We start from the raw sequence: 25,443 nt of genomic DNA on the forward strand, positions 1-25,443 counted from the left end.
TGCAGGAACACTGAGGGGGCAGGAGGTCTGGGCCAGGGAAGGCCCACACCAGCAGCACCTCCAGGGCTGGGTGGCTGCAATTGCTGCCCCCAGGCACCCGCTGTCTGAGCCCAGGAACAAAGGCTCTCTGTGGCTCTCTAACGCGCAGGTTGGGGCAGGCCTGTGCTGCAACCTGCAAGGACAGGTGCACACACCTTCCTGGTTGTGAAGCAGCTGCAGTCACTGGGAAAGGGTGGAGATGTACCTATGGGGCTTTCCAACCACCATGTGTTTGTTTTTCATCAGAGGAGGCACCCCAGGGCACTCAATCATCTTCAAAAGGAAAAAAAAAACATTAAAACTACATGATTCTTTTAAACACTAATGCTTTTCTAATAGATATGCAGGTGGCTGGAGACAGCAGGCCCTTGAATCAGCAGAGGAGGGCAGCTTAGCCACTGCCCATGGGTGCATGTAGCATCCCGTGTATAACTTCTTTGGGCCTTTGTTTCCTAATCTGCTTGATGGGGGCAACGGCAACACTGACCTCAGTGAGTTGCCAGGGGATTAAATAAGACATGAATGCTCAGTGACTGACACATGGTATGTTCTCAATAAACTGATCCCATCCTATAATCTAACAAGAGGTCAGGTGAGATATTCCCTCAACCCTGAAATTGTGAAATTATTTGATGACAAAGGGCTCTAAGTTTCCTCTCTCTTTACAAGGTCAAGGAGACTTTTGTAGTTCAGATCCAGCCTCAGCACCAATACTATCATTGCTCCCTATCCTCCCCTCCAAAGAAATCCATATGAAATCTAATGACAGAATGTCATTCTGGAGGGTGATGCTTGATGATCCTGGAGAGAGGAGAACTCCTCTCCCCCCCAAGGAACATGTGAAAGTCAGAGGGGTGAAGGCTCCAAAAGAATCAAAGTGGGGGTGCTGATAAGAAAAGGAACCTGGCCTTCCAGTCTCAAGCTGCAAATCTGCTTAGCAGACTCAGCCAATCTGCCTCGGGGCCACCTAAGTAGGGGGGAAAGAACTTGTGTGCTGAGGGGCTGCTTCCAGGTGACAGGAGTCCTGCTCCACCCTTGCTACTGGAAAATGGAGCATGTTTTCCTGCTGGTTCCGTATCAGACATTGGGGTTTGTGAGACCATGGTGAGAGGGCTGGCTGAATCTTACCAAAGAACTACCAGTGGCCTAAAAGCAGCATGGGAGTGAGTCCCATCAGAAGGGAATGATGAGCCCACCTGGGACGGTGACCATTACGGTGACCAAGAGGAAGATGGCAACTTCATCAGCGCAGAACCCCATCTCCTCCGCTGCCCAAACCCTGCAGTCTCGGGCACAGGAACCAGGAAAGGAGAGAGGAAGGGAAGCCTTGCCACCGTGCCCCACTCCCCTTCGACTTATTGCAGGCTGGGGGTGTGGGGGAGGAAAAGAGCTTTGAGTAGAGAAATTTAAAAAGGAATGAGACTGAGTCAAAAACATGGACATAAAGCTATGCTAATAACTGAACGTGACTGAACAGTTATGGATTCTGGCCAAGATATCATTAAGTGAGTCTCAACCCAGCAGGGAAGATGGGGGTTCAATACAACACAGTTGGGGGCTGTTATTGAAATAGTGTAAAACCACTTTGTAGTTACATCCCAGAGTCAATCACCTCAACACACTGTTCCAATATGTTCTCCTGTGCTCGGTCGGGTCCCACAGGTCAGCCCAACATCAAAAAGGGGCAGAGGGCCGAATGTCTCCTTGCACACGGTGCCACTGAGGGCCACACAACACCTTCTCAAACCACGTTCCAGGGAACAAAGAGCTCTAAACCCAATTTCTTTCACCTCTACGTGGCACATGCAGATTTTATTCATCTGTCATCCCAGAAAATGTCATAATGATGAGCTCTGAAATCACACTAGCCTGGGTTCAAATCCTGCCTCTGCCACTCTCTAGTGACATACCTCTGGGGTGCATTCATAGCCTTTAAGCCAAAGTTTCGTTTCTGTAAACTAAGGGTTTTATAAACTCCAGCTTCAGTTGTGAGAACAGAAGTCAACATAGATAAACCCTTAGGAGCACAGTTGGCAATTATTCATTCAACAAATACTTACTGCAGAGGTTTCTATGCTTTAGAGTACAGAGAGGATGGGGCAGATGTGGGGAACAAATGAGACAGAGGGCAAGACAATGGGTAGGTGCTGAGCAACTGGGGGCAGGAGAAAGCAGGCCTGCAGGATCTGCATCCCCCAAGGCCTTGATACTAACCATAATTCTAGAAAAGTCCCTGTGGTGCTCTACTTGGGGGACATTGACCTGAACCTGGGGTCCATTTGTTCTCTGGAAACTAGGAGGAACATGTCCTGCCACCTACTGGTCAGCCCAAGAACTCCCCACCAGGAGGAAATCCTGTGTTCTCTCAATGGGAATTTGCATCTCCCTGCCACCACCACCACCACCGCCTGTGCCCCAGCAGTAAGCATTCTACATGGATGATGGCCCACACCCTAGGGCAGAGGAGTCTTCCAGGGATCCTCCTGTAAGAGCAGGGATTAAGACTGACTACATTACAGTTGCTTCTCAGGCCTCTAGAAGCAGCATGACCATGCCTGCCTGGGGACAGGTCCAGTACACCAGAGTTCCCAAACAATCTGAACAGTCATGTTACACCTAAAAGCCATTAACATTGGCCATTTATGCTACCTACCCCCAATGCTGGAAGAGACTACAGCTGAGGAACACAGCCAGAAAAACCAAGCTTTCACCACCAACTAGCAGAGCAAAGTTGAGGAACGAACCCCACAGAGAATCCATCACATTTCCAAACTTACCTGCTCCACTTGAGTGCTTCTTTCCTCACTGCTCCCCTCTGCCTCACCCTGGCCCCTCCCCGGGGTCCATGCTCACACGCCTCTTTTCAAAAGCACTCTTGCTTGGGAAAGGTGTATCATCTGAGATGCTTTACCTATTCTGGGAAAGCTGGAGGCAGGTGCAACCTAATGAGTTTGGGAGGACACGGGGCCTATGGCAGAGTCTGAGCTGGCAGCTGCTTGTATTTACAAACAGGAGAGAGCGCGAATGATTCCAGGTTAGGTGTTGCCTCAGGAGGTTGAGGATTCCGACCAGTCAGCTCCAGACCCATACATAATTTAACCGTAAAACGCTAGCAAATGCTAACGTGCTAATTAACCACCAAATTTAAGTCAATTAAAAACTAATCCGGATGTAGAAATATAGTACTGCATTAATAAATCTCATGCTTTTCCCCACCCCCATTAAGAGCAAGGACAAGTGCTGCTTCTCTAATAAAAGATAAGGCTTAAGCATTTTCCCCTGGGAGCTGTACAGTTTAGCATGGGCTGCGGTGAAAGTGTTTTCTCTCCCACAGATAAGACCTGACTTGATAATTAACTGAGCCACCAGACAGGTGACTCAAATCAGCATTGTTGAAGCCAGTCCTTCTTCAACAGGAGCAGCTCACTCTTCACCACCCCCTCAGTGGCTTCCAGATAGCTGGTATGGCTGCAGATGTGACTGCCATTCTTAGAGTGATTCTTTGGGTTATCCTAAAGTTGGTTGAAGCTAGGCAAGCACGGAGCCACCGGAAAGGAAACAAAACCAGAGGAGCCCACCAACATCCCTTCACCATGGTAACAGCACCAGTAAGTACCAAGCAGGTGGGCAGTGCTGACAGCAAAAAGGCAGCAGCAGGAAAAACCCTCTCACTCACCTTCTGCAGACAGCCCCTGGATGTTTATCCCCTTAGCTGCCAGGAAATTCAAGCAGGCATCTATGTTTTCAATCTGGTAGGGGGGAAAAAAAACAATTTGTATTTAATATTCAGCCTTCTCCCAAGCCATCTCTCATTAGGAACCAAGAGCAAATGGAATGCTGTCAAAACAGCCAATGGATGGAAGGATGGATGGATGGACGGATGGATGCAGCACAGGACTCCTCTTTGTCTGTGCATGCTGAGGGAAAGGTTACCTAATATCCCAACCACACTGTGCCAAAATTCGAGGCCTTGGATTGCTCACAGCTGCCAAAAATAACCAGGGTGGAATGAGAGCTCTCATCTTGATCAGTGTCACCAATGCAATCCTGAAAATTTGAACAGCTGCCAGGAAAAAATGGAGATGGGGACGAGGTTGGTGTGCCCACCCATCTCCCAGCAGCTGGGAGAAATTTCCAGCCACCCAAGCAGCAGACAGTCAGATGCACAAACGGTGAATGGGAGTTTCAGCAGGAATCTGGGTAGAGCTTACTCACAAAATTCTCAGGATGGCAGACGTTGCAGATGACCAGAGAGGGTTATGGCCTCCCAAACCTCTTTGTCCTTTGTGCTCTCTGTAGCAAGAAGAGACTCCCTGCCAGGGTCTGGGAGGCCTCCCAGGTTTGCTGGAACTGAAGCCACAGCCAAGGGCGAGCTGATAGCTAGCTCTCACAAGAGAACAATTAGGTCATCCCCAAAGGTTTGATCTGACTTCAGTTGTCAGGGCGAATTATTTTTTTGGTTTAAAGGAAAATGTTCTGGCTTGATTAATGTCACTGATGACCATAAATAAAAGAAATTGCTTTTGACCTGCACAGGGATCTTTGAATTTCACATAATTTGCATCTCACTTATAAGAACTCCACTCTCCTCGGCAATCGCTCCATCTCACCTTCCCAGGCTCTATCGACATTCTTATGCACTCAAAGCAGTATTTAACCCGTGAAGTTTATTTTGAGCTAATAAACGATTGTCTTTCACAGTGTACATGTCTCCACGCTGCCTCCTCATCCTCAAGCAAATTCTTGATGCCCCTCATAGCCACAGAAAGTGCAAAGCATCTACATTTTAAGAGCCCTAATTTGAGTGGAGTCTGGCTCTGAGAGTCCTCCTAAAGTTCACATCTACTCTCCCACTGAGGTTGGCATTTTCCTTCTCTACCCCAGTCTTCACCTCTTTCAAATGCATTAAATGAAGCTATGGGGCAAAACTGTGCTCCTCCTATAAGAATCCACTCTATTCTGAGCGTGAAGTTACTGCATCTGTGCATCTTTGGCACGGGTTTTCACCTCTTTCCTAGCATCTAGCCCACCTTGAAGTGTCCTCATCTGGCAGACAATTTCTTATTTCTAGAAAAAGGGGAAGAATGCAATTTCTTGCAAACAAAGCAAATGCCAATGTTGTAAGTTATGCCTGCCACTATGCAGAAAATCAGCCCTTATAAAGGAGGAGGAAAATGATACTGCTTTTAATCTTTCTTCAGTAAGTCCCAGTAAGATCCAAGTACTATCATCTTGGAGGAAGAGGAAAAGAAGGAGGAGAATGGCTACCAGTGCCCTATGATGTTTTGGAGCAAAATGCTTCCATGTGTAAATGTAATAAAAATATCTTTGCTATTTTATCCTATTATCAAACTCTGCTTTTAAGAGAAATTATTAGCTAGAAAGGAAAATGTTAACTCTCATCCCTTGTCTCTTCTGTTGTACACAGTAGTGAGATTCCAAAAGCACTCAAGGGAGTTTGGTAGCCTCACAAAGAGACCCCAAGTCATGACAAAATTATGAAATTCATCTTCCGCTCCTGTCTCTTCCTATAATCCTATACTACTCCTTTATTACCTCACACATGCCTGATGAAAGAGGCTTTGACAATTATGTCCCCATGGAGAAAAAGAAAAAAAACTGACCATTCCTGAATCCCTGTTCATGCAAAAATTAAAAGTGGTTATGCTTGATATTTATCTTAGAAAGTGTCATGCCTGTGGGTTAATGTGCATGGGTTATGGTTTTTCAGCAATAATGCGGCATGTGGCACCCAAGAAATAGACATACACCAACACATTCAAGAAAAGCACTACTCTGCAGAAGAAATTTCCTTCCAAGGAGCAGAACACATATTTACTTGGCTTATTTCAGGAGCATTCAGTATACATGGTGGTGTCCTCCTGCAACCTAGCTTTTATCCATTTCAATTCAGCCATCTGCTGGGAATTCTTTTAGTGTTAAATTCTATTGAAAGCATGAATAATTATAAGTAGGTTACCTGGAATACTTCTTCTGGGGTGTTGATGCTTTTAAAGTCATCATCCTTTTGTAGAATTTCATAATTTAGATACGGTTTGGTTTGTTTGTTTGTTTGTTTTCTGGTTCTAGGGATTGGACTCAGGATACTCAATCATTAAGCCACATCCCCAGTCCTATTTTGTATTTTATTTAGAGACAGGTTCTCACTGAGTTGCTTAGCACCTAGCCATTGCTGAGGTTGGCTTGGAACTCGTGATCCTCCTGCCCCAGCCTCCAAAGCATTTCTCCATTGGAGCTGGGGGATAAATGGTGAAGGAGAGGGGAGAGTTGGTTCTGTTGGAAACATTTTGGGCTACCACCATGAAGGGAAGGAGGTGGTACTCAGTAATCTGGTGGGTAGAGGCCAGAGATGATGCTAAATATCCTACAATGCACAGGACAGCCCTCTGTAACCACAAACCTTCTAATCCACACTGTTAAAGTACTGAGGTCAATAAACTCTGAGTTGTACAATCCCTTTAATCATTCATTCAGTCACCAATGTGCAGATGTCTGCTCTGGGCCAGGTCCTGAGCTCCATTCTTTTGATGGTGTTGGTTTTTGTAAGAATCCTACAATGGATAAAATGAGGTAAGAAGGTCACAGAAATCAACGGCAGAGCTGCGGCTGGAACACAGGAGTTCCTCCTCCCCATCTCAGGAGCCTGCATTTACATAGTCCACAGAGCCATTTGACATGGCCATCCTGGTTCCCATACAAACCAGGGAGAATCAGAACAAATAAATAGGGGGAGTGTTAGGATCCTCCTTCACTAGGTGAAAGAGGCCCCAAACCACCAAGAGCACTTTCACCCAAAAGGGTGAAGAAATCCAGGGAGCAACATACATGGCAGGATGGCACTCTCAGAAAAAGTTAAAAAGAAGATCATCATTTAAAGGATCATTCACAAGCCTATCAAGTGCCTTGAATTTTTTCCCTTCCTTCATGAACTCTGTTCACAGACATTCCTGAAGTCTCAAACCCACTCTTTAATAATGTTCCATTAAGGTTAAAAATCACTCCTGACAAGGCAGTAGAGACCTGCACTCTTTTCATCTGCACCCCAGGAGGAGAGCAAGGCTGGGAAGCAGGAAGGGGTCAGATCTGGATTCCAACCTCCTGCTTCATTTGGAAAAAGATCAGAAAGGGAGACTTGCTTTGATCCAGGCCCTCTTGTGATTAAAATTCACCTTAAAGTTTTCTTCCAAATACTCTACAGGTAAATAATCCATCTTCATGTACTATTGAAATTTCAAACTCCCACCCCACCTCAAGAGGGGAACAGCCCAAACAGCAGCACCACAGGACCACTGCAGCACAAAGATGTTCTTCTGCCATCTCTAAGGAGGTTCCAGACACCCACCATGAGATGAGGATTCAGTTAAAATTGAGAGGGCAAGCTACAGAAAAGACTCTTAACCAGAAAAGTATGTAAATATGGCCAAAGTTGTTCATTAACACATAGTGGCCAATATAAACCACTTTCCAAAATTAGCTAAAAACAAAAAAAAAAATCTATGTGAAGCCTAACATTCCAGTGTCACTGAAGCGGGTGGGGACTGAGTGAGAAGGCTATGGTAGTTGTTGCCATAGAAATGGGCTCAAGAACTCTACAATCAAGTTGCTGGAGTTTGCAGCATTAGCTGGGGTGGGAAGCCCAGCCAAGGGGCCACCATGCGGCTTAGAGGTCCCTGCAGCAGAAAGGTGTCATGTGAGATGTAGGAAAGGTCAAGGGAAAGAGACAGATGAAGGCCAGGACACACATGGTGCCAAACATGGGCTCCACCCTGTGCAGGCCTTTCTCCAGCCTCAGCTGATACCTCCATCACAAAGTTGAATAGTTTCTCTGCAGTCTCTGGATTTCAGGTTTGCAGGGGCAACTTCCATGGGTTATGGATGTTACAGCTTTTGTCTTCCATATTCAGAAGTACATTCCCACCCATCAAAACAAATCCCAAACAACTGGAGAGAGAATCAGAGGAGGGAGGGCAAATGGAAAACTTTGCATTTCAATCATGATTAGGGCTGGACTGGGACTGATGATAATGTAAAATATGCAAACCTCTCGGAAGTCCTGCTGTATATCTCCTTGGTAGCTTAGAAACTGATCAAATACCATCTGTTGTGGCAGTTGTCATGGCAGCATTTTTCTCTGAATGCCAGCATAGCCAAGTGCAAAGCACATGAAAATGATTAATGCAAATGAAGACCATCTCTATGGGAGCTGCTGCAGCCCAGAGCAAGATGGTGCTCTGGGCATATCAAGCAAGCAAAGAGCTGGTATTTATGAGTTAGGAGTTCCTCACATGCCCCTTGGAGATCTGCACCCTGGGAAGAGGGGCAAACAGCTGTTGCATTAAAATCGGGCATAGGCACAGTCATGTTTTTAAAAACGTGAAATGCCTAAAGTCCAGGCAATAGGAGATGTAGACCTCAGGCAAGGCTGAGTGAGAAGGTGAATGTGCCAATGATTCTAAAAGCTCAGTGCAGCTCCTTCATGAAATACTTTATCAGCTAGAACGACTTACTTCCGGAAATGCATGCGACCCCCACACCTGATATTGTTACTTAACATTAATAATCATCATCATTCATTCATTCATTTACCTAGGCCTTCACTCAAATATACTGAACACCTATTGGGTGTTAGGCAATGTGCTGTGTTAGGTATCTAGTGGTGAATAAAACAGGTATAACCTCTGACCTTGTAGAGCCTACAAGTCTAATGTAAGGGAAGAGGCATTAAGTGAATAATGCACAAATAAAAACATGGTCACCATGAAGGAGAAAAGAGTGCAGAGAAAGTACGCATTGGAAGACATGCTCTAGCCTGGGTGGTAGGAAGAGAATCAGGCAAGAATTTCTCTCACTTTTTTGTAAGTTGGGGGTCTCGTTGTGTTGCTCAAGCTGGACTTTGAACTCTTGAGTTCAAGTGTTTCTCTGCCTCCCAAGTAGATGGGACTATAGACATTGACACTGTGCCCAATTCCCAAGAATTTCTTAAGGAAATGAACAGGTGGGGCTATAAATAAATAGGGCATTTTGTCTGTTTGGCTGACTGATGTGGCCCCAAGCATATACAGTAGGGTGCAGCATAGTAGGTATTCAAGAATAAATATTTATCAAAGGAAAGCAGCAAATGTGTGCAAAGACCTAAGGGCACCAAACGGGAAGAATGACGGGCCTAGGGGACTGGAAGCTGAAAGCCTCAATGCAGGATGATATACCACATTCTGGGAACCCAGAGAAAGTCAAGACGGCTAAAGTGCACTAGACAAGGGGAAGAGCAATGACAGGTCATCTGATCAAAGGCAGAGTGCTAGCCACATAGGTCCCACAGAGGAGCTGATGTGGCTTAGGAAAGAATGCAGAGTACTTCCATTTCTTGGAGAAATCTTGTAGGTAGCACACCCTGCCCCATCACCATGGCAACAACAGCCAGGCTATTCTTTCCAATGTGAAAGCCCAAGGCCAGGCTGTATCGTGTTAGGGATGGCTGAGCAGCCTTGAGGTGGGGCTCCAGAGTGTCTGGGACACAGAGGAGGGGTGGGAAGCGAAGTCAACATCTATGGTCACATGCACTAGGAATGTTGGTTTCATATCTAAGAGGTCTCCACGCCCCTCTGATACCCCTTTCTCGTTCCTCTGTTTTTGTTTTCTTTTTTCCCCTGAAAAAATAAAAAAGAGAAGAAATCCAACCATAAAACCAAACCAAGAGCAAACTACTCTTTGGGTACATGTGCTCCTCAATGTCTGACTTGCCCGTACTTTCTCTCTCCTCGACATTCTTCAGGGACAAGGCCTGAAGCCTGATTCGCCCAGCTTCTCTTTGGATTTTTGTCCACCTGGATCAGTGCTCTGGGCCTAGAGTCATCCTATGTTCATGAGGCTCCTGGGACACAGTGTGGTTCTGGAGATGCACAACTCCACAGAGCAGAGTTCCTGGGGCTGACATTGGAGTTTTAATTTTAGAAGGGGACTTCAGAAACAAGGGGTTGTATGGTGGTGCTTCAAATTCTCTTAGGTAGAGAAACATTTGAGAGCATCAGGGTCCACACTTCTGTAGACCACCAGGCTGCTGTTTGCTTGGCTAACGTCTAAAGCCAACCCTCTGGGGGAATGGGGAAAGACGGTAATGGGTATAGGTCCTAGCCAGATAGGAGGGATGAGTGCTGGTGTTCTATCACAGGAAGGGTGACTACTGTTAACAACTGCAGGATGTATAACTCAGAATAGCTAGAAAAGAGGATCTGGAATGGTCTCATCACAAGGAAATGATGAATGTTTGAGATGATGGATAACCTAAGTATCCTGAGTCAATCAGTACACAGTGAAAAATGTATTGAAACATCACAATGTATTAGTCTTAAAAAAAAAAAAAAAAGCCACCTTTGTCCAGAAGAATGAGCCTCCAAGACCTGTGTCCTAGCCTTGATCACTCAAGCATAAAGCTTTCAGTGGGCCAGCAAGAAGCCAAGGGCTGCCTGTAGCTCAAGAGTCCTGATGTTGGTTGGTTTCTCTTCCAGCTTTCCTGCCTTGCCTGGCTCCTGCCTTTTGGGCAATGTTATCTACTATACCATTTATAACTTCGGCTTTCCAAATGTTGTCAAGAATTCCTTTCAAAAATAAATTTATGGAGGTTTCTCTGCTGTTAGAGCAAATGGGTAAGTTCATATGGACCCCCCAAAAATTATTTCTAGAGGAAAAAAAATTAAAATGAAGCATCTAAAATTCCTTCATGACTCTCTTTTCTGACTTTCTTTCTATTTCTTTTATTTTCCTAACACTTTCTGACTTCCCAATTTTGAAAGGGGGGACACAGCTAAAGTTCTACAAGTCAGTCCTCACTCTGGAGCCTCTGGTAACAAAACCCTCACAGCTGAGCTCTGTTCCCTTTCAGAGATCCATGGTCAGCATTAAGGGGTAACACGTCATCAAGGATGGTACTGTCAGGAAGGCCCAAGGGATGCCTCTGTGTGCATCCCATCAGCACTCAGTTCTCTGTACACCATTTCTCCTGCCACCATTTCAGAGTGACACCTTCACTTCTTAGTGCTACTAAAAGTCAAGGGCTGCAAGTTAGGAGCTGGGCTCAAACACAGAAAAGGAGTGATAAAGCCAAGGAGCAATATTGGGTTTACCAGAGACTAGAAGGTGGGAAAAATAGGGAGAGCTGGGTCACAGCATACAAACATGTAGCTATAAGACAAACAGGTAGGTGTAGCAGGAGGTGACGGCTATGCTCCCTATTGGGCTGCCTCACCACAGGCCCAAAAGCAACAGAGCAAATCAATCAGAGACTGAAAACTCTAAAATTGTAGGTTAAAACGAATCTTTTCTCTTTACAAGCTTGATTCAGATTATTTCCGGCATTTGCTAAAGTAATAGAAAGTTAACATAGTATATCAAATCTATTTTTTTTTTAAAAAAAAAGAAGTAGTATTTTGCAGAAAAACATTGGCTTTACCCACAGAGAAGGATACAAACTTGGACTCAAAGGTTTCTAAGAAAGCCTTGATTTCCAGTTCCCCAAACACTGGAGGAAGAGTAGGACTGTAGACACTTGTTGAAGAATCTTACCCAGGAAGTCACTGCAACCTGGAGACCTATTCATTCCTTGAAAAATACTAATTGAGCATCTACTTTCTTGCCAGCTCCATTCACAGGACAGAAAACACTGTGGCAGACAAGATAACACGGTCCTTCCCTCAAGAGCACTCAGCCTCCTACACAGGAGCTGACCTTAAGTAAATAATCCTTCAAGTAACATACAGTCACAAACTGCATTCACCAGTTTATCTCCTCAAAGCCTGACAGTGGCTCACTATGCTCTTTCAAAAGGCCTAGATTCTTTTTGGATCTCTGTATATTTATATGCTTAAGCCTACAGGCCTCTATCAAGTTGTCAAGAGGCAGAACATATGTGCAAAATTAAATGAAATCCTTGATATTTCAGGAGGATTTCAGCCCCCATGGTGCAGCAAATCCTCAGTTTTGGAAGGACCACTGAAAGATGTAAAGTCAACCACAAACAAGTACGTGTAATGATGCTATAGGGGAGAGGTGGGAGGGAAAGGGAGTGAGAATGATATATAAGAGGAAAGGAGGGGTAAGACAAGATAATACAAATGGAAGAAATGATTTACAGTAGAAGGGGTAGAGAGAGAAAAGGGGAGGGGAGGGGAGGGGAGGGGGGATAGTAGAGAATAGGACTGACAGCAGAATACATCAGACACTAGAAAAGCAATATGTCAATCAATGGAAGGGTAACTGATGTGATACAGCAATCTGTATACGGGGTAAAGTTGGGAGTTCATAACCCACTTGAATCAAACTGTGAAAGATGATGTATTAAGAACTGTGTAATGTTTTGAACGACCAACAATAAAAAAAAAAAAAAAAAAAAAAAGATGCTATAGGGGAAGGCCCAGAGGAGGACGCGCTCAGTAGCTTGGAGACCAGTTCCCTCACACCAGCCTGTGCAACTTACTCATGGTTCCTCTGCGTTGCTCATGAACAGTCAATCCATGCATTTCACCCAGAAATTCCAGAGACAGAATGTATGTGAGTGCAAGACCTCATGTGGCAGCATCGATAAGCAGGAAGCAAAGCCAAGAGACATGGCTGAATGCTTTACTGCTCAATTCAGAATCCTGCAAGACTTTGCTCACCCCATTTGATAATGGCTGAATGGAGGCAATTGCTTTGTTATTCTCTGCCTGCTCACATTACCCGACAGTGTTAATGTCTGTGGAAATCTCATTCAAAAATGATCATTCTGCTTCCACTCCAATACCAAATTCTGCTATCAACTGTGGGTTACTATTACACGGAAGGCACGATGCTACTGACTTCCATGAACTTTCCAATATTTTTTAAGGTGCGGCACTGGAGTTTGAACCAACCGACTGAGCCACATCCCCAGCCCTTTATTTTATATTTTATTTAGAGACAGGGTCTCACTGAGTTACTTAGGGCCCCACTAAGTTGCTGAGGCTGGCTTTGAACTTGCGATCCTGCTGCCTCAGCCTCCAGAGCCATTGGGATTTCAGGCATGCACCCACCATACCTGGCTCCGAATCTACTTTTTATTTCAAAATCTTTTTATAGATATGGCTAAGGAACTGTGCTTCAAGTATAGAACACTGGTGATTATCAATAAACAATTTGGGGGATTTTGCCAATAATATGTAAAATATTCACACCAAGGAACAAAATTTGGCTCCTAGTTTCAAATCTAAAATCTGTGATCAAGGCCAAAAGCCTATGTCAATGAATCAGAAATTAAAAATTATTAAGAATATTATTAAAAATTCAAATAATTCTCAGTTCTGCTTATTGTCATAACTAGAATATCAGAGGCATGGTCAAAGTCCACTGAAAGAGGAGAATAAACTAGACAGGGAAGGTCTCTATTACAAGATATCCTTGCACTTTCTGAGGCTACAAGATCCCTAATGTACCTGAGAAGAAATAGTGACAATTTTTAACTTGTCATAGAAAGATAATCTGTTATTATTTTCATCCTTGTCAAGGGATTGTTGAACCAAATAAAATTGCCACTTTTGTAGGTTAAAAAAAATGGTTAAGTACTAGTCATTGCATACGGTTCTATTTATCAAGGTATCGAGAAGACAGGCCCCCCCCTCCCCTGTGCTCCTTTCCCTCTCCAAGGGCTCTATTTAAGCTGACAGGGGATCATAAGAATAGAGCACATTATGTCCATTTATAAACAAAGCAACCAGTAAATTCTGAAATTCACAATCAAATCCTTGCAAGTCCTTCTCAAAGAAGACTCCCAAGACTGGACATGCACAGTATGTAAAGGAGAAAACCGAGTCAGAAGAAACACTCGTTCCAACAGCTAACCCATTAAAGCCTTTGACTTTGGGTTAGGGCTTCTCTGTTCAAACCCCTTAGAGAAAGAAATAGGATGAGCCTGGGAAAGGCTTTAATTTGTAGTTGACCCATCCCCAAACCTCCCAGTAAGGTAAAGCACTAGTAGCCCTGGAAGCGAAACCCAGTATGCAAGCCCTTTCCTCTTGCTTTCCCATTCCCTCAGGAGAAAATATCAGAGAGATGAGGTTTTGGTCACATTCCACCACCCCTTCTAATGTTACGTAACCGCTGCCGTATCTACACACCGTGAGAACCCTTCTCATTCATGAAAGCTACTCAATAGGAAAAAACCCAACTCATCTCAAAGTGTCAACAATATCAGCGTTGTCTTTACTAACAGGAAATTTTAAAGGTGGATGGGGAATTAAGGATTTCATACTGTCTGGACTGCAATTGCCCCAGAGCATATACTTCAGCTGGGTGACCACAGGAGAGAGGAAATGCAAGTACATCTCCCAGATAGCTGGCAGTTTCAAACCTTCCAAGGGAGAAGAGGAGTTTCCTCAAGCTGTAGTAGGATGTGAGTAACTATATTACACATTTGTATGAGAATTATTCTCTACTGGGCAGATGAGAATACTGAAGGTCTGAGTGCATACACAGCTACGCAGTGGGGGAACAGTGTCTTAGAATGAGGACACTGGATTTTAGACCCCTTATCACCACCATCACATCCTGATGTGCCATTCCTTCAGAGCCGATCAGTATTCACCCAGAGCTTTCAGTTTGGAACACAATAATCAGTTGGCTGGAGACGGCAGGGAACCGGGGCACTCAGGTTAGTAAGTTCTGATGCTCGTGTAGGGTTCTAGAATGACTGATGGTGGGGCACACAGGAGGATCTGTAAGAATATGAGCCATTAATGTCAAGGTGGAGTAAGAGTGGGATGAACGTGGGGGAGGGCAAGGAGGGTGTTGGTCAGTGTACAGCACTTCTCTAGCTTTCACGAAGCCTTAGGTCTGGTCTATCACACCAAAAGTAAGAAGAAAAGAAAAGCAGACATGCCAAAAGACAGAAAGACAAAGTCTCGGTTTTCTAACATCTTTGCTTTCATTTATTAGAACTATTTGCTACGCATACTTGCTGAATGTGTGTGGTAACCAAGTCTTAACTTTAATTCACTTTTATCTCTAGTAACTTTCAGAATGTTGTGCAAATATTAAGTTTCCAATAAATATTTGTTAGGAAATTAAACCTAAAAAATAAATTAAGGATTTCAAATGACCAAGGGTGAAGCCTAGGGAACCATGGATTTCTCAGGGTTTCTTGGCCATCATGGGGCAAAGTACTAATTTCCTGAGCCTCAGTTTTCCTTTCAATAAAATGGGGATAATGACCCCTTTCTTAAAAGCCTTATAAAAGTGTCACACCAAAGATTTGCACTTTTACAAAACATGAAACACTGGGCTAAATTGTTTTCCTGTACACTACACTACCTCAATTAATCTTCACCACTAAAGTTGATACTATTATTATTACTTTCCAGACAGAAATGGAGGGCCAGGGTGTTTCAGTGCCTTCCTAAATCCTGTTAAATGGCAGGGACAGTATTTGAACTTTAATGGAAAGTGTAGCAACCACCACAAGAAATCAGTCCATCTAAGTCAAATGAAATCTTTATATCTACAGGAAAAAGGATACTCTACAGAGGAAGAAGTGCTCTTCGAAGATACTTAATGTTTATAGTACTTTTAAATCTTAAGGCACAAGAATAATTTAAATCATTATGAGCATTTATAGACTTTACTTCCAAATTGAAATGTTCCCCAACCAGGGATCTTTTAAACTACTATGTGCCATTGCTTATGATTCATGAGAAAGCTCATGAAGATTATAAGATTACAATAGTTTGGGGGTCAAAAGTCTGAAATGTGTGCAGAGGTAATGAACAAAAATAAGAGGCTAGGAATAAAACAATAGGGAATGGTGGAGACTGTGGTAGCCCACACCTACGGTTAGCCTCTAAAGAGCCAACCCAGATTTGACAGATGATCAGACTTTTTCCCCAAGGGAAGATTTGGATTTTTTTTTTTTTTTGTGGTTAAGACTATTGATTTTCATCTAATTGTTGACATTTTTTTCCCTTTTTGCTTGAGAAGTTCTTCTGGGACATGAACTTGACTTATTGGCCACCATTCCCTACCCTCTACCCAAGTGGGCAGGTTGGCATTCATCAATGACCCAGTTCTCAACCAGGCACTGACCACAGGCTATCTGTGCCTTAAAGTGCAAACAACAATCGCTAAATTCCATTTCATGAAATTCCATTTCATGAAAAAATATTAAACATAACACACACACACACATTTTCTTTCTCTTTTTTCCTCTCTGCCTCTTTGATGCTAAGCTGAAACACGAGAACTCTGTGAAGACATATGCAGGGAGGTAGGTCCAACCATGAGGTCCAGATGGCTTTCATATAAACCACAATCTACACATTTATAAATCATCTCCCAATTTCTCTTCCTGCTCAGGAAGATCTGCAAGCTTGCCCTCTCCCATCCATCATCCTGCATTTGCCAAGTCCTTTAGCCTTACTGAACACCCCGTTGTCACTTTGGACACCTCTGTCCTAGCATAGATGTGATGGGAATTTCTTCATTAAAATTTTCTATGAGCATGGACCAGGTGCCAGGCAATGTGGGTAGATGGACAGATGGGACCCCGGTCCTCAAAGAAGTTACTGTCTAGTGGGGTTATAAGTGGTTAGAACAATGTGCTAAGGATTATCACTCTGAAATTTCAATGGAGAAAATGAAGGGTCACAGAGGTTAAGTGGGCTGGGAGGGGCAGAGAAGGCCCTTGAGAATGCCCATGAGACCATGGCCAAGTGCACAAAGAAGGTTCCCTGGACTTAGAATACACACACGTCCTCAAAGAACATCCACAACGTCCTAAACTTTCCAAAAAAGCAAACAGATTGGCTCATTCGAAATATTTTGTAAAAACAAACCCTTTAGAAATATTGTTAATTTAAAAAAATTTAAACAACTGGACAAATATGTGTTTAAGTGTATGTTTCCACAGGCATAGCTCCAAAAGAGGCTTTTTCATGAACTCTAAGACAATGTTGGCAAAGTGTGGTTCCCAGACCGGCAGCATTAGCACCACCTGGGAACTTTTGAAAATGTTGCCTCTCCAGCTCCTCCCCAGGCCTGGGAGTCAGCAGCTCTGGGGTTGAAGCCCAGAACCTGTGCTTCAGCCTGCTCTCCAGGTCCTCACACACACATTCAAGTTCAAAAACGTGGCTTGGGAGGCTCTGCCAAGCCAAGGACTATTTTCCTTATCAATAAAAATAACCTGTTATTTTTTTTCATGCACCTGTATAAATATAAAGTTAAAATATAAAACCACGAGAGAAGATACTGAATGAGGGGATTTCTTGGCTTAGGATACTCAGATCTCTTGAAACATTTAAATGTACATAGTTTCTCGGATATATGAAAATTTGGGCTTGCTGTGGTGGTGTATGGCCTGTAATTCCAGCGGCTTGGGAGGCTGAGGCAGGAGGATCACGAGTTCAAAGCCAGTCTCAGCAAAAGCAAGGCCCTAAGCAACTCAGTGAGACCCTGTCTCTAAATAAAATACAAAATAGGTTTGGGGATATGGCTCAGTGGCTGAGTGCCCCTGAGTTCAATCCCAGGTTGGTACCCCCCAAAACAAATCTGGCATGTTACCTCACCCTACTCTGGGAAATCCTGGACAGTGAGACCATTCCCTATTTATGTCTTTCATCTGAGAAAAGTCAGCTGAGTACCTCCAACATACCTAACTGTATGCCAGGTGCTGAGGATACAGAGATTTTTGTTGAACTGAAAGAGATGAAAAAACATGCTATTTGTATTACAGAGCTTTGATGGTAGCAAATAGCATATAAAATATAAGTCTCTCATAAATTCTGCTGAAATGTCATGTTGATTACAGGACAAAGCTAGCTGAGTCGAGGAACACAGTACCTACTCCTGGGTTTACATTTGCATCAAAGAGGTCCAGGAGGCCTGAGGTTCACTTCTAATTACTCTGATGAAATGACACTGGGCTCGGCCATGATTGCTCAGTGTCTGAGGGAGCCCACAACATGGACATGGTGCTGCAAAGGAACTCTGCTCCTCTATCCTGCTCCTGCTTCCCTGCGACCATCTGCTTTGAACGTGCAGACATGGAAAGCTGTGCCCTGCAATGTGCTCACCACCAAGGCTGCATCCAGGGAACGCTCTGCCTCAAGGGCCTGCAGCCACAGGAGCCTCTGCTGTAAAAACCAGAGAGCTTCCCCTCTGGCTTAGTGTCTCTGTTCAAATGTAGAGAGCCTTAGCTTTCTATTGCTGCTGTAATAAATTACCACAAACAGTGGCTTAAAACACATTTGTTATCTTCTGCTCTGGAGGTTGGAAGTGCAAGATTAATACTGGTGAGCTGAAACGGAGGAGCCATGGGCTGTGTCCATTCTGCAGGCTCCAGGGGAGAATCTGATTCCTTGTCTTTATAGCTTCTAGGAGTCTCCTGCATGCCTTGGCTCCTGGCCCCTGCCTCCACTGTCAAAGCCAGCAGCACGGCATCTTCCAGTCCCTCTCACCTTCCTGCCTCCCTCTCACAAGGATCCTTGTGATCACACTGGGCCTGTCCTGACAGCCCAGGATAATGGCCCCACTGTAAAATCCTCAATCACATCTGCACTGTTTCTTCTGTCAGATTATGTCACATTATATTATAAAAGAACACAGTCACAGGTTCTAGGGATTAGGATGCAGACATCACTGTAGGGTGTCACTGTTCAATCTACTTCTTAAGTGGGAAGAAAGCTTTTGATATACAAAGGAAGAGGGAAGAATTTCATGACTTGTGGGCAGGGCAGGGAATGCCCATCGATTGTGCACTTGTCCAGAGCCAGGATGAGGTCCGGTGCCTTTTGCACCACTCCTGTTGCCCTCACAACCACATCAGGAGGCAACTCCCACTACCCGCTTTTACAGAAGAGGGAAAAGACTCGGGGATTTAGGTCCCTATCCAGCACACATGCCGCAGGTCTGCCAGCTCCCAAAGTCCATGCTCATTCTTCTTCACCCTGAGTCTCTTCCCATGATGGATGTCTCTTCCTGAGCCTCTGCTCAGAGATGAAAAGTGGATGTTACACATGAAACTTCTGGCCAGGTGCAAGGGTGCACACCTACAATCCCAGTGACTCAGAAGGCTGAGGCAAGAGGGTGCACACCTACAAACCCAGTGACTCAGAAGGCTGAGGCAAGAGGATCACTTAGCAAGGCAACTTAGCAAGACCTTGTCTCAAAATAAAAATAAAATATAAAAAGGGTAGGGATGTGGCTCAGTGGTTAAGCACCCCTGGTTCGATCTCTGATACAAAAAAAAAAAAAAAGATATAACTTTTGAACCAATGTCATGTCCTTTTTACTTCCTCAGTTAATTTCCTTGTATACAGATCAGCACAATAATTTAGGGGACAGACTCTAGAGCTCTTAGCATGCAAACTTCAGCTTGCCACTTAATTGCTATGTGACCTTGGACAAATGACTCAGCTACTCTGCCTCAGTTTCCTCAACTGTAAAATGAGAATAATAATTACATCTCTACTCACAAAGTACATGAGGATAAAATCAGTTAATACAGACAAAATACCTAAAACAGTGCCCAGAGCACAGTGTACAGGACAGGTACCCTGTTAAGTGTTCCCTACCCATTACTGCACATGGCACTGACAGAGAATCAGGACAACAGCTCCACAGTGGGAGGGGACGGATGAGAAGCTCTTCACCATGACGTGCCCTCTGCTGGTCCCTGGCAAAGCATATCACAGTGTCAGGCTCTCGGTTCTCCATTTTATTTTATGGAATGAGCAAAATATATTCATCTTCTACAGAACTATTCAGAGAATAAAATATGTTAAGACCCGTGAAGCACTCAGAAGAGCGCCCCAGGATCGGTTCTGTTCTCAGTGTTAATCTGTGGGAGTTGAGAGGACGCCTAGATATGCTCACCTCAAGGAACGTAAAAGCACTCAGGAATCTAAACATAGCCACAATTGCTGAGCATCATTAGGATTTTCTATCTGGGCCCTCTGGATAAACCAAAGAAGAAAAGATTTAAGAAAAAGACATTTCTAGAACAGTGCTGAATATCTGTTTCTAAAATCCTATAAAGAACTTCCTAGCTAATACCCAGTCCCCAAATCACTTCAGATAATGAAATCAGAGTGAAGATATGTTTGAATCCTCTAGCCCCCAACACATTCAAGTCAGCTCCCACCGTGGTCTGTCCATCTATCCATCTGAAATTTTCAAAAAAACAGTTGTAGGTCAGTCATCTTAGTGACAGGTGCTCAGGCGCAAGGCGTAGTATCTCCCTTCAAGACAAGAGACGATTACGAGGGTGAATATTATGCTAAAGGTAGACACAGGACTCTTGGGGCTGCAGAAGATGACAGACACCTAATTATGTCACTTCCTTGAGGAAACAGCTGACCTGGCAGCACTGCCAAGGAGGGGGGAAGCAGGAGGTCACTCCTGGGAGGCTGGACAACACACATCAAAGTGCACAGGACTTCGAGTCCCAGCCTCCTTCGTACATGGCAAGGTGTTCAGCCTGGCTGGGGTACCGAGGCTGAGTGCCAAGTATCAAGAGAGGGGAGTAACAGGATCTTGATGGACCCTCGAGTCTGTGCTCAAGGGTATGGAGAAGGAGTTGGGGGGCAATGGTAGTTTTAAATAGAGGGGCAACTCAGAGAGAAACAGAAAAAGTGATACAGGTGGCAACACTTTTGAAAGACAATGATGGCCAGAATATTGGTTGGACCACTCTAAATGGAAAGCAGTGGATGCTCCCGGCATCTCCTGGCCCAGACGCTTCTCACTTCATTTTAAATTTTATGTGGCCCCGAGACTTGTCTTCATTCCTTCTTAGTTCTGCAACACGTGTGTGCCCTTGGTGCTATGTAAAAATAGGCCTAGGGGCCAGGGCAGAGGCATCTCAGCTGCCCACGGATCTCTCACACTCCCCAGGCATGTGGCCAGTTTTCTGGCAGCTGTTGGGAGGGCCCAAGGTCACTGGGCCTGGCAAACTGATCCCCTTGCAGATGGCCTTCCCTGGCCCAGGAGGCTGTGTGGTGAACAAGGACTGAGGAACCTGGCGCCACGGCTCTCAGAGGCCACTGCAAGAGGCTGCCTTTCATGAGGAGCCACCTGTCCTGTGGCAACACTTGAGTTCCCACTGGCAGGTCAACTCAGGCCCTTCCCAGAAATATCCGGTCCCTCCCTTCTTGCTCTCAGCTAGGCCTGGCTGCTTTTGCTGCTTTCACAGATGACAAACAAGGACAGCAAGACTGGTGACAAGGACACTATTTTTATAGGCCCCTTCTTTTGTCTCAGCAGGGAGCACTACAGACTTGGGTTCGAGCTCCAAATCTTCCTCTGCATGGGTGTATAATCTGGAGTTGAAAACAATGTGTTAAATCTTCGGTCCCCGTGCGCAAATGCAGATGATACCCACACCCCAAACCCAGGCAGCTCTGAGGAGTAACCATAACACTTCGGTGGGCTCCCAGCACAGTCAGGCAGACAGGGCGCTCCGTAAATATAAGTCCCCTCACTGAAGGCCCACCCAGCTCTGTGAGGTACAGCTCTGGCCACGTGTCCTGGAGGAGGAAGGGAAGTGCTGAGGCCCAGTGGACTGTTAATTGAGCAGGGAGTGATTGACCACACTGCTCTGTGTTTTCAGATCCCTCACAGAGGTTTTTTTCCTTTAAGCCCAAGTCTACCATTCAGAAAAGTGTGGATATGAAAATAAACTCCAGCCCCACTGTCTAAGAAGTCCCACCCAGGGGTGGAGCTGGCCATTCTCCAGGGATATCTGTGTCTGTGAAAACTTAAGTACCTTGAAGAATCATTAGAACTAGCATCTGCTGAGTGTTACTCTGTGCCCAGCAGTATGTAAGCACTTCATGTGGATTATCTCATGGACTCCTTAAAACGACACTGTGAGGCAGATGTTGTTACTATCCCTGTTTTGGGAACTGGTCCCCAGAAACCTTAAAGGGACATCCCCTGGTCACAAGCAGCTGGCTTTTAGAACCCATGTGCCTTGTAGTCTCTAGAATGGGGGTGGGGGGCGGAGACCTAATCTGACTTTCTTTTTCACCGATTATGAGACACCAAGAGGAACTAGAGCAGACATTACAGCGTTCCTTCCTGGGTGACACTGTGCTGCCTCCGCAGGGCTGGCTCTGCTCTAAGCCACCTCCTCCCACTTGTAGCTGCAATTCAGTTCTTACTGATTTCACATGTGGGGACACATACAATTTTATTTGGGAAAATGGGGATTCTGCTCATGGAATAGAAGTTTGCAAGCCGCTGCCTTGCCTTTCCTCATATCTAAGTGCAGATACCTTGGGAACTCAGGGGCTAGCATTTCCACAGGGCCCCTGGAAGGACAGGGCTAGGACAGAACTGGACTCTAAGCAACAGAGGTACTGAACCCAAGTTTTATGGGGCCCCAGGGAGTTTGTGGGCTGGCCTCTGAGATCCATCCAAAATCTGGGGTATTGTAATTTGGAGAAAAGAGAGCTGGTATTTCTCCTTAGATTTCCAAAGGTTAAATGCCCTCAAAGACATGGACCATTAAAACAAATTTCTTCATCACCACCAGCAGCAGCAGCAATAAAACTGCCATTTATCAAATGCTGAGCATATACCAGGAGCATGAGAACACCTGCCCCAAAGGGCGGTTGGGAGAATGAACCAGGTATAGCACTCAGAACAGCACCTGGCACAAAGCAAACACTCACATTTTACCATTTAAATTATTATTATCCACTATCACTTTTATGACTTTGTTAGTCCTAGGACTTTAAGAGTTATGTTTATCACTACCACTTCATAGAACAGGAAATCCGAGGCTTCAAGAGGTTAAATAATTAGCTCAAACCAACAAAGCAGCAGAGAAGAAACTCAAGCCTGGCCAGGCTGGTTCTCACTAGGTCCACTGGAGGAAGAGGCAGGAGGACTCTCCAGAGAGCAGCGTGGGGTGGGAGGGCCCAGCCTGACACCGCCTACCCGCTGGAGGGGAAGGCAGGCTTAGTGCCCTCGGCTGAAAGGGCAAGCAGGTCCAACTTTTTACCTCCCCTATCAAGGACAGAAAGCCACACTGCTTAAAATAATAATGATTAAAAAAGAAAACCGTCCCCTGTGGCCGGCTATTCCAGGGCTCCACAGTGAGCGAGCACGGCCAGCATCTCAGAGCACATTGAGTTCAAGGCCAGCAGCAGCTCCACAGTGGCCGCCCAGCACCCCCTGGCTGAGCTCCAGGCAATGTTTTTCCTTCTAAACTAACACACAATTCTGCTGAACAAACCACTCGAAAGCCAGAGAGATGCCCCTCGGTTGCCATGGCAATATTACACTGACAAAATATTTTAACCAGCTCTGACGCACACACACAAACTTTTTTTTAAGGGCCAAGTAGATGGATTTAATGGGGGACAAGGGGTGGGGTGAGGAGTGTTATTTCTAAAGCTCCATCTTCATGGATTTGGCCCCAAAAGCATGGAAGTCAGATTGAAACAGGGCAACTGACTCCATTAAAAGACTCAGGCCATCAGCTTGTTGCTAACGTTCCCTCTCTGGTCACGGTCCAGGTCCATCTTACAAGGCCCTAGATCTGGGTGATAAGAGGTCATGGATGTGTATGGACAAGCATCAGGTTAGAGACATGGGGACAGCATGCTGTGACCCAGCACCCGAGCTTCAGCAGAATCAAAAGGACCAAATGTACTCACGAACATCAAAGGGCTTGCTTTAAAGAGCCCTGCAAATGAATGTCAGTGCTGACATGATAGATATTAACAACCACTTCCAACTGGGCAGCATTTTTATTTTCCAGATCACGTGGTTGAACTTTCATCCACACAAGTTGATGGACTTGGATTTCTTTCTTTAGAAAGCTTTGCCCTAGGATCCACTGGGGATTGCTCCCCCAGATGCAGTAATCTGGGGACTGACGAAGAATGCAGGGTCTTGTCCAAGGCCTGAAGATAGTCCTGTCTGTTGTACCCTGGGCTCTTCCATGCCCCACCCATCACCCTAAGCACAGTAGGGCAAAGGCTGATATTTCTGGGAAACTAAGCTAAAAGGGCCTCACCAGATTTAGCTCATGGCAATTTGGAAGGATCAATGAACAAATGTTCAAAAAACTGCCCACTTCAGGATCCATGCCATCCTCAGGTAAACAGAGTCTGCAGATGTGGGTTTCATACCCACTATCTCTTCTTAGAATCCTCTTCTACTCACCATCCCCTATGCTGACCCTTCTTTCCTTTTAAGATTCAATCCTTAGAAGTTATTCTTAAGCTCCTGCTTGTCCTAGGGTAGAAGAGGCCCCCAACAGGCTATATACAGGTGTCTGTGCTGGAAATACAGCTGAAAAATTCTATTGCTCTAACTGTCTGGTCTGTTGCCCACTCATGTGAAATCCTCAACGGCAGGATTCACATCTTGTTACCCGTGTATTCACCTGACATAGCCCAGTGCCTGGCATCCCTAGGCACTTGGTGACTGCCAGCTGACAGGCTAACAATATGCAATGCAATGCCCCTTGCGTTTAGGGGCAGCAGCCCCCGCCAATTCTCAAGCCCTATTCCTGTGTCTGCTTTCACTTCCCTGTCTTATGGGAGGAGCACAGGACTCAAAGCATGCCCCGGCATGGATAGAGCAAAGACTGGGTTCCTGGGCAGTCCAGTGGGGGAGGAGCAGTGAACCAGGGAGGAAATGTACCCTCCCCCAGTGCTCACTCCTGCTACAAAGCTCAGGCTCCTCCCACCAACTTACTAATGAAATGAATTAGGCCCTTAAAAGTTTGAACAGCATGCATTAGACACATGCTCTGAAACAAAGTTGCTTTTCTTTGGTTCCATTATTAAAGGCTCCTGGAAACTGTTCTATCAGTTATCATTTTCCCCCCCTTTTTTTTGGCAGGTGGTGCTGGGGTTGAACTCAGGGGTACTCTACCACTGAGCTACATTCCCATTCATTTTGGTTTTTATTTTGAGACAGGATCTTGCTAAGCTGCTGAGGCTGACCTCAAACTTGTAATATTCTGCCTTATCCTCTCAAATCATTGTGATTCTGTTTTCTTGGGCAGTGATGAATCAATTCTATGCTGATCATTTGGGGGGAGGTAGCTGCCCTCCCGATAGGACATGCTCCCCCAAGTTCTCATCTTATTGTGCCTTATCTTTCTTCCACCAAAATGATCCTCTCCTCCAAATAGGCAATATTTAGCAAACAACAACAGCAAATGTTTATCCTTGGGTAACACTAAATAAAGCTTAATGGGAAGATCAACATCTTAGGAATCTAGAAATGGCTTGCTGTGCCATATTCTCAAATTACACTTCCCATGAGTAGAAATGCTTGAACTCTATATGAGCTCATGTGTGTGTGTGTGCATGCAGGTGTCCTGCTAGCTACAGCAACACCCATGCCTGTCTATGAGCACCTGCT

The 25,443-nt window shown here is 45.1% G+C and overlaps 1 protein-coding gene across 12 annotated transcripts in view; it reads right to left on the bottom strand.

The window, feature by feature from the left end:
- The window catches only part of Nav2 (neuron navigator 2), a 689,076-nt gene that overhangs the window by 221,199 nt on the left and 442,434 nt on the right, over positions 1–25,443 (bottom strand). For all 12 annotated transcript variants that reach the window (XR_013437711.1, XM_078046352.1, XM_005335950.5 and 9 more), the window contains exon 4: positions 3,716–3,788. Coding sequence is in view for 11 of the 12 variants with exons in the window: in XM_078046352.1 (XP_077902478.1) it covers positions 3,716–3,788 (73 nt within the window). In the remaining variant the exon portion in view is untranslated. The remainder of the gene's footprint in view (positions 1–3,715; positions 3,789–25,443) is intronic.

The sequence above is a fragment of the Ictidomys tridecemlineatus genome, chromosome 4 (assembly GCF_052094955.1).
Source record: "Ictidomys tridecemlineatus isolate mIctTri1 chromosome 4, mIctTri1.hap1, whole genome shotgun sequence".
Lineage (NCBI taxonomy): Eukaryota > Metazoa > Chordata > Mammalia > Rodentia > Sciuridae > Ictidomys > Ictidomys tridecemlineatus.